This window comes from Seriola dumerili, unplaced genomic scaffold, assembly GCF_002260705.1.
Source record: "Seriola dumerili isolate Sdu_G_001 unplaced genomic scaffold, Sdu_1.0 BDQW01000019.1, whole genome shotgun sequence".
Lineage (NCBI taxonomy): Eukaryota > Metazoa > Chordata > Actinopteri > Carangiformes > Carangidae > Seriola > Seriola dumerili.
In genome coordinates, this window is record NW_019174274.1 from 107179 (window position 1) to 120771 (window position 13593).

A 13593-nucleotide genomic window follows, 5' to 3' on the forward strand; every position below is an offset into this window, starting at 1 on the left:
TGAAATGAAAAATACTTAAATGCAATGTAACAATACCAGTTGGTTTGAGTCTGTAATGCAGAAATATAAAATTTATATATATATTAGCAAACATTAGCCACTAAAAGCTACTGTTCATACTAGACCAAGTAAGGCTGTGGTAGTAAAATCTCTGATTGTATTTGATGGGATTTAGTGTTTATGAATTCAACTTTTCATTTGTAAGAGGCTGAATGTGCTATTTCATCTTTCAAAAGTTACATGAGCATGCTTTTAAAAATCAATCTTATATTGTTGCCGTACACTCCAGCGTATCTGCAAGTATATGTGGTCAATGAAAGATCAAGAATCAACCCAGGTGGGATGTACGTTGGAAAAGTTTATTCTGAAATGAACAGAGTGAAAATAAATAAAACTTTTCAGGGAAGCGGGAGACTTTTGGCGGTCAATCCACGACCATTCTCCAGCACCTTTGGCATTGCTGGGCCAGTGGTGGCGTGACTGAATGAGGTGGCGGTGGGAAGGGAGGGATCTACCCTCACTTGATGAGCGGTCACCCCTTCTCCCCCGTTCCTCACCCCATGCGGAGAGTGGAGACGCGCCCCGGGGGGGGAGTAGAGGCCAAGTGATGGGGGTCTACAACGGAGAGACGGTGATGTCCCGAGAGAGGAGGGTTTGAGACGAAGTGTAAAGGAAAACAAAATAAACAACAAGATGGGTTTGCTTCAACATCCCTTGTACATAGTCCTTGTCTTTCCTTGGTTGGTCTTTAAAACAGTGTAGATGTCCTGAACACTGCTGGGCTGTTCAGCACTCATACTGCTAGCCTCTTACACAGACATGATGTGCTTGACGAAAGCTGGAGGAAGACAAAACCACATGTCCAAATCTTTAGCATCATATATATTCATAAAAAGTCAAAAACAAAAAGAGAAGGCATGCTGGGAAATGGAAGCTTACCCTCATAGTGCACACTGCCGTTCTCGTCCTCCTGGCCGGTCATGAGGGCATCAATCTCAGGCTCGCTCATCTTCTCTCCTGGAGTTGCACAAGGTTGCGTGTCAGGGGCCACACTCTCCATTTCACACACATGCTCACATACTGTTCGTGCTAAGCAAACTATATTTGTGTGCGTCTATATTTGGGGGGGTGGGGGGGGTATGTGACTTGAGACTCACCCAGGGTGGACAGCACGATACGCAGCTCAGCGCCCATGACTGTGCCGTTGCCCTCCTTGTCGAAGACGCGCAGACCCTCAACGTAGTCGTCGTAGGTACCCTTCTGGAGGGCGTCGACCTCCTTCAGCATGGGCAGGAAAGCGTCGAAGTTGAGCCTCTTGTTGGCCATGTCTGTTTGAGTTAAAAATCACACAGTGCATCACACACCGCACATACTTTCATCTTGGAGCAAACTTTTGAGAGTAGAAATGTCACATTCTTTATAGTAAAGATCTGCATCTTACCGTCGGCAGTTGGGTTGCCCAGAATCTTGGTAACGTCCTTGTTAGTGGGGTTCTGGCCCAGAGCGCGCATGATGTCGGCCACCTGGTTGAAGGCCACCTGGCTGTCACCAACTCTGTCAAAGAGACCAAAAGCCTCCTTGAAGTCTGTCCAGGAGAGGAGGGGCAAGAGAGAAGTTTGAGTTACTGAGTATGAACACAAGTCAGTGAAAAAGAGACAAAGAAAATAGCATGATTTTGAATCTGTCTTCTCAGTTATCGCGCTTCTAATGCCTAATGTGCTATATACACTTAGATCTGTGGGCTCATGGTAACATAAGGCACTTTGGATGATGGTTTGGTCAGATGGCAAATGGTTCAATAATTTGTCATGGGTGTAGGACATGAAAAAGAATCCCTTTTCTGTTCAATAAAAACATTATATGTGATGTGTCTGGTGCGACATCAGGGCTAGCGATGCTCTTTTTGGTGTCCATTAGATCCATCCCCTTTGGGTTGCCCATTCTTTCTATTACAGGGTACTTAGTCAGCTATGGCAGCTGCCTGGTGTCACACTGTGCTGGAGGATCAAAGACGGTGGGAGCCACATACTTCCGTCATTGTTCTCAGCTAATTGGGAGCGACAGCTGTATCCAAGCAGAAAGGAGGAAGGTACCGACTGGAGCCTGGACAAAGGTTATCTATTTCTATGAATCCTACCAGGAAGTCGACTCAAAGTGACCTTTTTGACAGATTAATGCTCTTATGTGGTTTCTGAACAGCAGCAGCAGGAACAGCTGTACCACCCACCACCCACCCACCCACCCCCCGCGCCCCAACCCTTCTCCATTCCTGCCTCCACTTGCATTTCAGGCGACATCGGGAGCAAGCTGATACACCCCGACAGAGTAACCCCGACCATATAGAGGCATGGCCCCCCATGGCCCTGCTCGGGTTAAGCATAAGAATGCTGACTGTGGTGTAATCAACACCTTGTCATGCATGACCTGGAAACTTAATGCCAGACATGTAGTATAAATGTTCCAGAATGTACAGAATAATCACTTTTTCTTTTTTTGGGTGGAAAGAATTGTCAAATGGAAAGTCTGTTTAAGCAAATGAACTTGATTGGGGAAATCTCTAAGGTGCGCAATTGAGAAATGTTTACACTGTATTACTTTTAGAGGAACATTCAAAAATATCTATACAAAAAATATTACTTTGACCTATTGAAATGGGGGATAAACGGAACTAAAATATTCGAAATAGAAATAAAAATGTCATGACAATATCAGGAACCACACCGAATTCCTTCCACTAAACATGGAGCATTTTTATAAATGTCTTTCAGCAGTGAACAAAAGGGTCGGGGGGGGGGTGTCACAGTTTGGATTCCCTGTGTAAGAGGATGCCGTCGGGGCTTGCATCTTAAACTTTGGCCTTGGGATTAACACCTCTGCTGTGTAAGGGCCACCGCGGCTTGCAAGACAAGGCTAGGTCGGCTTAGAATAGACATATCTCAGATCCTTCTCGACAACTGGACAAGTCCCCCGGAGTGACATGCCCTAAGGTTGTCTTCACTATGGAACTTTCTTCATCCCTACGTCCACATTTTAGCAGGTAATTTGGACTAAAGGTTCAACTCTGCAACCCTGCAGCTGCTCTGGCAGTTTGTTCAGTGTGACAATTGCTGAAAAAAAAACCCCCCTCACTATGAAATTGACAGACTGAGCAGTGGAGGAAAATTGGAGGACATACTCTCTGCTGCTGATAATGTCGCGAGTAAATGTCACTCTGCGCGATGACAAGGGAGCAGGATTCTCACAACCGCTTTTCACATGCCAAGTTATTTTGTAAAGGATGGAGATGAATCTGGCTGTGTCTTCACTTACCCTCAATCTGGTCCGGTGTGAACTCGGTCTGTGACACAGAAATACACAAAAAACGCACGCGCACACACATAAACACGAACACACAAACACACACACACACACAGAACGGTACATTTACGAACACATTAACACACAGAACACAGAGAAATGAACAAATGAAAAAAAACAAACAGATGATTTATGAGTACAGAAAAAACATAGAAGAAATTCAATGTATGTAAGATTTCCTAACAACGCTCAATCTAAGAACTTATTGCTACGAAAACTTAAATACATGAGATGGATGGCAAATTTATAATCATTTTATACAAGTCTACACAGGCATTTAGGATAGAAATGTGGATGTATTTCAAGGCAGTGGTCCTGGGCCCAAAGTAAATAAGTCTCAGCCTTGAAATCTTCAGAGATGTGAACTTTTTTCACAATTTATTAAGACAGTATAGAAAAATGCCAGTCTCGATTTCTCCTCCCTAGCAGTGATGTCAATAAAGTCCCAATTTTGGGCTTATTTTGGAAAGATAGTATCCAAACCCATGCCACAAAGAATCGCCCCTGGTTGGTAAAAAAAAAAAAAAAGAAAGAAAAAAGGTAACTCCATCGGTAATGCCCCACCCAAAAGGTCCGAAACTGAATTTTGTACACACCATTTTGGAGAGAAGGAGCTGGAGGAGCGAAAGGAAAGGAGATGAGAAGCTGAAGTCCCAAGACAGAGTGGTCCTGAGCCATGGTCAAAGCCCCCTCTTATTTATCCCAGGCATGTGATGTCACGTATGCTAATGAGGTAGATCAGATGACACGTTGGAACATCTTTAACTTTCTTAGGGCAAACGGAAAGGAGAGCAGTGGGAGTAGGCCTTTAGAAGGGGACAGGCCTATTTTTAGAAGGCCAGAGAACTGTGTCAAGACTCTGTGTCCCGTGTCTCAAGATTTTATACTCTTCTAAATTCATTTCTATTAAGAAAAAAATGTTTTCATTGACTTGACGTTAAAAAAGTTCTCTCTAAGAAGGGGATGTACAGTCGACCTGTGTTGGTTGAAAATGTAGAAAACTCCTCTACCTGGAGTCCCACTTCAGAGGGGCTCCAGGCCCAGAGAGCTCATTTACAAGGTGGTATTTTTAAACAGTGAGACTGCTCCTCTTATGGTTAAATAGCAGCAGAGCGAAAACCATTCATTCGGACAGGTTTTTAAAAAGTTAGCTTCAGAAGTGAACTTTATCATACTCCGGCTTCATAATACTACTGCGTGAGGTTTATGGGCATTATTACACTTCAATGTACTTGAAATCAGAGAAGATGCACAAGATTATCTAAAATACATTAAGGAATAAAGACATTTGCAAAAGTTAATGGGTTTTTGATTGAACAGCATATTTACTTTAATGGGACCTCAAAAAGTTTTTTCAGTCATTATAGTTTATGATTTTTTTGTTGTAGGTACTGTAGAACTTATGGTGTTTATATATCCTGCTCCACTGAGCCCCTTTTCTAGAGCTTTCTATTGCAAGCTCCAGAAAAAGCAAGTACTATAAGTGGAGAGTTGGCATTGTTTCATCAAATCAATAGTATCGATTGAAGAGTGGATTAAATTATTAAAACTGAACTGTGATTATTGGTATTAAACACTTGAATGACTGGGTTCCATCTATCTTCTTTAAGGAAAACTACTTTGTTGTTTTGAAATATTTGTTATGACGGGAAATATTATATTGTATTTTCCATCTGAATTAGGTTAAATTCATGCTCGACTTTCTTTTCCGAACGCAAGTATCCGTTTTTTTCTTGTCGTACTTTACAGTGTTAACACTGCATATCTTTTAATCTTGTGCATAGACTGCCATGCATTTCTACTGCACTATGTGTGAGATGCAGTCTGCATCCCGAATATCTCGCTCTGCAGGTCCCACACACACATCTTTTATTAATAAGCTCATTAAAATATGGACACTGACTGACTGAATTAATAGAATAACAATATCAGACCATTACTATTATTCTCACATAGACAAAGAGCAATAATTACTGACTTGGAAAATTGCTGCATATTTTTACTCAAGGACGTTCATGCATTTTCAATCACAGTCTATTAATAATAGTTTTGTCTTTGACCCAGGTGAAGTGGATTTACCTATCAGCTGGGATTAATATCAGATAAATGCGTCTTCATATGAATATGAGGTGGTTCTAAGGTCATGAACACTGACAAAACACTTGGCACTTCTGAAATATTCAGTGAGCAGGACTCTTTGATATCCGGAGGTGGGAAACACTTATGTGATTCTATAATTGCTTCAGGATTTCCGTGACCACAGGGAATCTGAGTAGTTGAACTTCAGCGTTGACTCTGTGTATTGTTTTACTCGTGTAATCTGCTCACTGTACAGTCAATGCCCAAGGGCTTTGATGAACCAAACACCTTTTGGCTGCCCGAAGATCATCAGTCACTATGTCAGAAATGCAAGTGTTTATTTTCCTAGAACATCTTTTTGTGGCTTTATAAATACTCTTAACTCTAATGTGTCAAATTGTGAGCACACAGTTTTGGAACTAAATACTTTTTCTCTTTCAAAGTTTGTCATAAAAAGACAGAAAGACATGTCTTAGAGGAAGGGCAAGTCCACATAGACACGCACACACGCACACACACACACACACACAACGTGTACAGGATTAGATAGTTCACTAACAGTGTGGGTAGCTGGTGTGTTCATGCTGCCAGACTGCAGTATGTCTAACTTATCATCAGCCTTGTAATATATAATGTTCTACTGCTGAACGTCAGAAGAAAGAGTTGGGGGACATTTGTAGGAGTAAGTGAATCGGAGTGAGAGACATGTCTGGGAGACCACACCCCTGCACAGATGAGCACTATTTTTACTCCCATTTCTGCTGAAGGTGTTTGGTTTCTCCTACGCTGAGGCTGGCTCTGCAGAGCTAGGGGGGGGTTGGAAGGGGGTGGAGAAAATGTACGCTCTCGCTCTTCAAGACATTCTGGTACAGAAACCACCTCCCGACCCTCTCAAGACCCCAGCTGGCCTCAGGTCATAAAGAAGCATGGGCAGGGGGGGCTTAAAAAAAGAGCGGTGGCATTGTGTCGCTGCTTGGTTTTCAGAGTGTTACATGAGCCTTATTTGGAATAGACACCGGGCGAGTTGAGCCAAGTGTCTCAAGGAGGAAGGGACAGAACATTTTAGACATCTATCGCTGCCACATGCGGCTTCCTTTGCCAGATAAAGGCCTTAAAACTAAGTGTAACAATGAGAGAGACGTCAAAGAGACTTTTTCAAGGACAATATCTCACAAGGGAGTGTCATTCACTGCCTATGAATGTACTTCATTTGCCAGGTGACGGTCGGGTGTCGGATATTTATTTACGAGTCGTCGGCTCTCTGCTGCCCCTTTGTGGCTTTTCTTTGCCGCTGCGTAACGACGCCAAGGTACTGAAATTCACCACAGGGCAACAGCTGTAAAAAGATACATGGTTTATTGCCCAGACAGTGCAAAGGACAGGCAACAGCTTACACTCAGTGTTGAGGGGTTAAGCCCTAAACACATGACACAGCTGTATTATATTTAGTGCATTGTAACTACTGTAGCTGTGCTGTGTGTTTCTCAGAAAAAGAAAACAGAATATCAAGCTAAAGAATACATTTCCTTTTTTATCATAAACATACAGAGTTTTTAAGTGTTAACAAAACATCATTCACTTATTAGCTCACAATTTAAATCGAAATTGAAAATTAGCTTCTTTCCTTTTTTGCTGAAAACCTAAACAACGTCGCAATATGAGTAACAGCTAGATATCATAAAACAGGAGTTTGATTTATACACATACAGAAACCAAAAACAGCGAGAGAGGCTCTCGGCTTTCACATATCTTTGAGGAAATCATGAGTTCAGGATATATCCTGTTATCAGGCGCGCCGTTGAGAAGAGCGGGAAAAAACATGGCACAATGTCTAAAGCAGGGGTCAAAGCCAGCCACCAAGTTTCTGTATAACCTGTCAAGTCTCGGAATATTACTTATCGAGATAATTGCAGTGTTTCCATGCAGGAGTGTTAAGTGTGGATCTTCTTTTTAACATGTTTTTTTTGTGGTGTGGCTGGGGGGGGTGGGGTGGTGGGTGGGTGCGGGTGGGGGGGCTACCTGTGGAGAAACTTGTCTACACCTCAAACGCTGGGAACCGCGCTTTCATCGGCTGCAGAAGGTCGGCCAGGAAATAGATGGTGCCCGCCATGCCTGCGAATAGGAAGTGACACAGTGAGTTGACAGCTGCAGTGGTGGACACAAGAACAGTAAAGATGGCCTACTGAAAACTGTCTCAAGTACTGGTTCCACCTGGGTAAACGTACATATTATTTACACATATTTTACATTTACATTTTAAAAAAAAATGTGATAATTTTACTTTCTCAATATGAACTTAAATATTCAACATTATCAACTTCAACAGGTTGAAAAATCTATTAATACATATGTGATCATTGGTGTTTGAAATTGCTGATAATTACCAATTTCTAGTTAGGTTAGGTTTTGCCTTTATTAAATTCCAATGCACAACTATTGCACCATTCTTGTAGGGCTACAGCGTTTCATATAATCTGTTTTCCCTAGCAGATCCCCCTATAACAAACTCACCATTCTACCTGCCATATCTAAGTGTGTGCTGATGCAGTAACACAAACTGCATTTGGCAATGATTAAAGTCTCAAATATCACAGTTGGCTGGAGTTTTCCTTTGCTCTATGATTATGGAAAGAAGAGTAAGGAGAGATAAATGCTTTCATAAGAGCATTGTTGGTGTTGGAGCTTAATGAATTCCAAAATGAAATGGGATACTGGAACCAACCCCCTAGTAATGACAACATACAGTGTGCCAACACACAAACGCAAACTGCACTGGCAAAAGAAACAGCGGCCACGAGTGCACCCTCCCTAACACTGACAGTCACACTGAGTGGGAACACATAACTTGATGAACAATTATAGCCAGTCGGCTCTATTCTGTGATCATTTCTCTTGTAACGAGCCAAGCAATATGATAATAAGTTATTTTTGGCAAGTAGGACACATCATCACATATTACCTTCAAAAAGTGAGAAGGGAGTGTCTGGTGTTCGGCATCTATGTTTGCCGTAGTTCATACACCAGTCTGCAAACTGGAGAGAGAGAGAGAGAGAGAGTCAGTGTCATAATAACATTCCTATTGTGTCACAACAGAGCACTGTAGCTGAACCATCTCAGGAGAATAGCCAGCAATGTCAACAACCGCTAGAAATTGTGCTCCTCTCAGTGAAATCCGAGCGTCTGTCGCGGTATCAGATTATGACCACTATGTCACTCTGCTGCATCGGGAGCATGTAGCAGAGCCGAGGCGAGACATCTGAAGAGTCTATTTCCATCCTCTATGAATAGATTCATATTAATGAAAGTACACGTGGGACCCGTGCCACCTGGAGCGCATCCAAAGAGAGCCCGGTGCCGTCTCGCCTAGGCCCCGCTTTGACGCCGACTGGCACCGACAGCTACCGACCCATTGTCAATAAACATAAAAGGCCCCGCTTCTCTCATGCCTGGCGTTTCTGGAATAATTTTCGATTTTAAGGCTGGCCGGCTGCCAAAGCTGTGCTTTAACCGGTTGTGCTTTGAACAAACTTTAAGACGACTTTCACGTCTTAAAGGCAAGGACGAACACAATATAAAGCATATATTTAAAGACAAATAAATTGACCTCTTCTGTTTGTTATGGTTGCATTATACACTTATAAACTTATAGAAACACAGTGTGTTAGAACTGTGCATATTAACTTTTAAATTTTTCGCTTAAAGCGTAAAGAAGCAGTTACATCCCTCGGCCAGTAGAGGAATTTTGAAGGTCAATGTGAAATACATGAACTTTTATAACACATTTCTATTTTTTCATTGATTTTCTTATATAAGGTTTTCATTAAGAGGCTTTACTTTGTTTATCTGCTTTTAAATCCTTCCTCCTAAAATGTTTTTGTTTGGGATTAAATGCTGTTATTTCCTGGCTGAGTACTAATACCAGACGTGCATACAAAGACATACCTTCCGTATTGTGCATACAGATGCTCGCTGGACTTCCACAGATAAATAAAGCCTAAACAAAGGTATTCATTTCTGCCTCTCCATCAACTTCAGTTTGACTTGTTGTCATGGATCAAGTATTTGGGCTCTAATTAAGATGGATGCACTGCTGGAGCGCCACAATTAAAATCTGCAATCGTTTGATCACTCAAACAGCTACTGCACTGTGTGAACGTTGTATATAGATTCTATTATAAAGTCTCTTTCATGTGCTCTCACCATGCAGGCTCTGTAGAGGTGCTTGGGGTCCTGCGTTAGGCGGTAGAGAGCCAGGAAGGCATAGGCGTTACCTGCTGCGCCGTGACACAGCCCATAGCCCTTCTTCAGCAAACCCCACCGCCACACCACCTCTCCACACTGCAAGGCGTAGCCCAGGTACTCAGCAACACCAAAGGCCTGGAACAAGAGATGAAGTAGATGAGAAGAAGTGAAATTAAAATGTAGGGATTGATGTTTTTGTACATCCTGATGGTAACACTGGCAAAACAAGATAAGCTGGGACACATCGGACAATATACTGTTTGGATGAGACAATGTTTTCCACTAGTTCAGCTGGGATTAAAACAGATATTTACTGAAGTTCACCACAAGATGGCACTATGACTCTGTCAGTTAACACTTTGCATTCCCTGTAACACTGGAAATATCCATGAATCCTATTTTGTTAGCTGTTACTCTGTGAAAAACAACTGCAGCATTAACTAAGTATTCACCTTGTATGCCTGCAGGAGCATGTAGATCACCCCCGGCGATCCGTGGCACCAGTGCACCAGCAGGTCCCGGTCATCCCCGATGCAGGGAGGGTAGTTTCCTGAGGGGAACTTGAGCCGGCAGACATAGTCGACGCTGGGCTTCACCAGCCTGTGCACATACTCCTCGACAGCAACGAAGCCTGGCTGTGAGGGAGAGATCAGACTGTGTTTAACAGAGCATGTGGACGAAACAGGTGGAAGTAACAGGTGGCTTTTATCACACTAGGCTGACTTTATTGCTCAGACAATTAGTTCTTTAGTCAATTAGTTGTTTACCAATAATGATTTTAGTAATCAATGAATTGTTTAAGTGCTTTATCAAAGATATAAATAAACTATTTTAAAATGTCGTCTTGGGTTCTTGGAACTTGTTTTGGACTATTTTTTTTGAGTATTTCCTGATGTTACTTGTCAATAATTAATCAATTCATTTGAAAAATAATTGCTAGATTAGCAAAGGCAAAATTAAGCTCCTTACAAGCAATGTTGTTGTATGAAATAGCTCCCGAAGCTTTCTAATATGGTGCGCTGAAAGAGCAAGACTGATCAGAGACTGATCTGTTTTACCTGCATGAGATAGTAGTAGATGCCTGCCAGTCCGTGGGCGGCGCCAACGTACTGCTCCTGGTACCATTCGTACATCAGAGGGCTCTGGTTCTGGACCCTGAACTTCCTGCTGAGGTGCTCGCCTGACACCAACACGGCCTCGCTGACCTGAGGAAGGAAACAGCACATCCCAGCTCAGAGACACGCCTAATCTGTCCAATTGAAAGGAATCAATGGAGGGAAAATTAGAGCAATTGGACATCAATATGTGTAAGGCCGTGCAAATTAGGGCCAAAGGGAAAACCAGGGGCTTATAACCAGAGGGTCTCAACCTAATATTTTTTATGTTTACTCCACATTATTTCCTCTATTTTTTTCTTATTCAGTCAATACACTTTCCACTTTTTCTATGGTCACAAATGACTCTATGGGCACTGTAGTTATATGTAGTGCAAAAGAGAGTACGGGCTGAGCAAAACTCCTTCTGTAATAAAAATCCAGACCATTAGGAGGACACAAACATTCGTCTCAGACTGTCGTCCCACCTGCTGGATGTACTGCAGTGGGATTCTGTCGTGCCCAAGCTGCTGGTTGATAAAGACGAGGGAGTAGAGGTAGCCCATTCGCCCGTACAGCAGCTCATCTGGCAGCCCGCCCGCTCCCTTCACCACGTTCTCATGATACTGCAGCAGTCTGGGAAGGAAGAGCAGCAAACGCAAAAATCATGAGTCAGAATGAGCTTTTTGTCGTGATCGACTGTTGCACTAATGAACCAAATCTTAAAATAAACGTTCTATTCGAGATGACCTACAGAACATCCGTGTACAATTAACCGTATAATAAATGTGATCAGTTAAATAAACTGAATCAGTTGGTTGTGTCAACTGCAACAGTAAAAAAAACACTGGGAATGAATGCCTTTGCAACATGATTACACATCACCAATACATAATTTGCATAATTGCAGCACGACCTCTAAGATCTTATATTTCTTGTCAGAAAGCTCTATTTGGAGTCTCCAGTCCACTTTAATTTAAAATAAAGAATCAGAAGATATCTTATCTTACCCTAGCAAATACATACATTGGCCTTAACTACTGCACTTATTCTAAAATGACCTGTTGATGCACTCATCGGCCTCTTGGCCAATCTGCAGGCGATGGTAGACCACAGCAGCCACAGCCAGCGGCCCTGCATCCCCGCATAGGAAGGTGACGTCATGGCGTCGGGTCAGACACTTGAGGCTGCGGCTGACATACTCCAGTGCTCTCTGAAGGAAGCAGCCCTCCTTGAACACATTGTAGAGGTGCAGGTAGAGCAGAGCAATGCCTGCAGAAAAAAACAGACAGGCACTTGTTAATGATGTAAACTTTGGAAGCTAAATCAGAAATGTTTCTTATGTTACATCATAACTGAAGTAAAGCTGCACATTTGGTAATCTACAAAACAACACTGAAACACGGTCAAAATGTGAATATTTTATTCATATTTATTCATCTTCTGTGTTGGTAAACTAAATATGTGAACAAAAAATGACTGGATATTCGAGTTTTGGACAATTGATTGCTCAAAACACGAAATGTGAGTACGTTTATTTTGGGTCTAGGAAAATGTAATGGGGATTAATCAACAATGGCAATTATCATAAGTTGCATCCCTAAATCAAATATCTCATATACAATTCTCATATACTGCAGATGCCTTGCTGAATTATGTTTTCACACATACAGAAAAACACCGGCTGCATTGAGCATAACAATCACATGTGCAGCCTTAATTCTTGACATTATGTTTTCATATAGTCACATTAATGCAATTCCTTGCTAACAGACCAAATGATGTCATTTATGAAAAACAGATGTGTAATGGTGTCATCACCTGCCCAGCCAGTGTAACTAGTGCAATCTCTTGGATCTGCAGACTTCAGCCCATTTTCCATGACAGCTAAAAGCTCACTGACCTTGCTGCTCAGCCTCTGGGCAAACTCTGATGTGAGCTGAAGGTAAAGAAAAATTAAAATAATGAGGATGGCATGAAATATATATATATATATATATATACACACACACACACACACACATACACACACACACTTCACTTGTCTACGCAGTTCCTCATGTGTTACCTGTCCCTGGTAGTCAAAAAACGCCTGTGTGGACGCAGGGCTCCCATCATAGTCGGGGTATGGGTTCTTCAAGGCTCTTGTGTCCATTTCCGCAGCCTTGTTAATGCTGCTCTGCTTTATATCTGTCTCAGATAAAACAAAAACGGATCAGGAGAGAGATGAGTCAATATGAGGCGCAGGAGACAGAGGAGGCGAGTGGAATAGAAGTCAGGCTAAAACTAATGAGCTATGGATCTAATAACACTGAATATACAGCCAAATGACGCAGCTAGCAGGGCTACACACCCACACAAACCAGTCCCAGCTTAGCTAACTGCAGCTTCTACTTAGCTTAGCTACTCCGCTAAAGCTAACGGCTAACGCTCTGGCGTGTAAATTGTGTCTTAAAGGTGTAATATAATACGCTGAAACCTCGAAATATGTCACATTGATGCACAGGCAATAATTGGGTTAAATTCACAATTCAAACATGTACAGGTACCTCCGCAAGTGATGCACGGTTGTTGTTTAATCTTCTTCGTCTTTACATTATCCTAACGAGATTTTAGCATTAGTTGGCACTATACTGCCACCTGCTGCGGCGGAAGGATTACTACAAGTCACAAAAAACAATTTATTTTAAACGAGGGCAAAACATATACTGTATTTAATTTAATTTAATTTATTTTAGATAAAATAAATGAATAAAGCAAACAATTTCAATAACAATAATAGTAATAATTCATATTAATATACTAATAATTAGAGAGTGTG

At 42.0% G+C, this 13593-nt stretch overlaps 2 protein-coding genes across 2 annotated transcripts; both read right to left on the reverse strand.

The window, feature by feature from the left end:
- Nucleotides 1-345: 345 nt before the first annotated feature.
- LOC111233683 (myosin light chain 3, skeletal muscle isoform) lies at nucleotides 346-4039 on the reverse strand. Its single transcript, XM_022761560.1, has 6 exons — nucleotides 3954-4039; nucleotides 3310-3337; nucleotides 1442-1585; nucleotides 1158-1328; nucleotides 940-1017; nucleotides 346-838 (listed from the first exon to the last, which is right to left on the reverse strand). The coding sequence occupies exons 1-6, from the start codon at nucleotides 3954-3956 to the stop codon at nucleotides 810-812; spliced, it is 453 nt and encodes a 150-aa protein (XP_022617281.1). The 5' UTR covers nucleotides 3957-4039; the 3' UTR covers nucleotides 346-809.
- lancl1 (LanC like 1) lies at nucleotides 3313-13387 on the reverse strand. Its single transcript, XM_022761549.1, has 11 exons — nucleotides 13322-13387; nucleotides 12841-12962; nucleotides 12594-12711; nucleotides 11834-12044; nucleotides 11261-11408; nucleotides 10737-10883; nucleotides 10131-10313; nucleotides 9637-9813; nucleotides 8396-8468; nucleotides 7456-7548; nucleotides 3313-3337 (listed from the first exon to the last, which is right to left on the reverse strand). The coding sequence occupies exons 2-10, from the start codon at nucleotides 12925-12927 to the stop codon at nucleotides 7472-7474; spliced, it is 1221 nt and encodes a 406-aa protein (XP_022617270.1). The 5' UTR covers nucleotides 12928-12962; nucleotides 13322-13387; the 3' UTR covers nucleotides 3313-3337; nucleotides 7456-7471.
- Nucleotides 13388-13593: the final 206 nt, after the last annotated feature.

What these genes read in the sequence shown, in the direction of transcription:
- LOC111233683 (XM_022761560.1), bottom strand. An exon ending in GGGCAACCCAACTGCCGACG is followed by an intron (nt 1,329 to 1,441) that starts GTAAGATGCAGA and finishes TAACTCAAACAG; the next exon opens with ACATGGCCAACAAGAGGCTC. An exon ending in TATCGTGCTGTCCACCCTGG is followed by an intron (nt 1,018 to 1,157) that starts GTGAGTCTCAAG and finishes GTGCAACTCCAG; the next exon opens with GAGAGAAGATGAGCGAGCCT.
- lancl1 (XM_022761549.1), bottom strand. Translation starts at nt 12,927, where the DNA reads ATGGACACAAGAGCCTTGAAGAACCCATACCCCGACTATGATGGGAGC. An exon ending in TAGTTACACTGGCTGGGCAG is followed by an intron (nt 12,045 to 12,593) that starts GTGATGACACCA and finishes TTTTTTCTGCAG; the next exon opens with GCATTGCTCTGCTCTACCTG. An exon ending in TCTACTACTATCTCATGCAG is followed by an intron (nt 10,314 to 10,736) that starts GTAAAACAGATC and finishes TCTCCCTCACAG; the next exon opens with CCAGGCTTCGTTGCTGTCGA.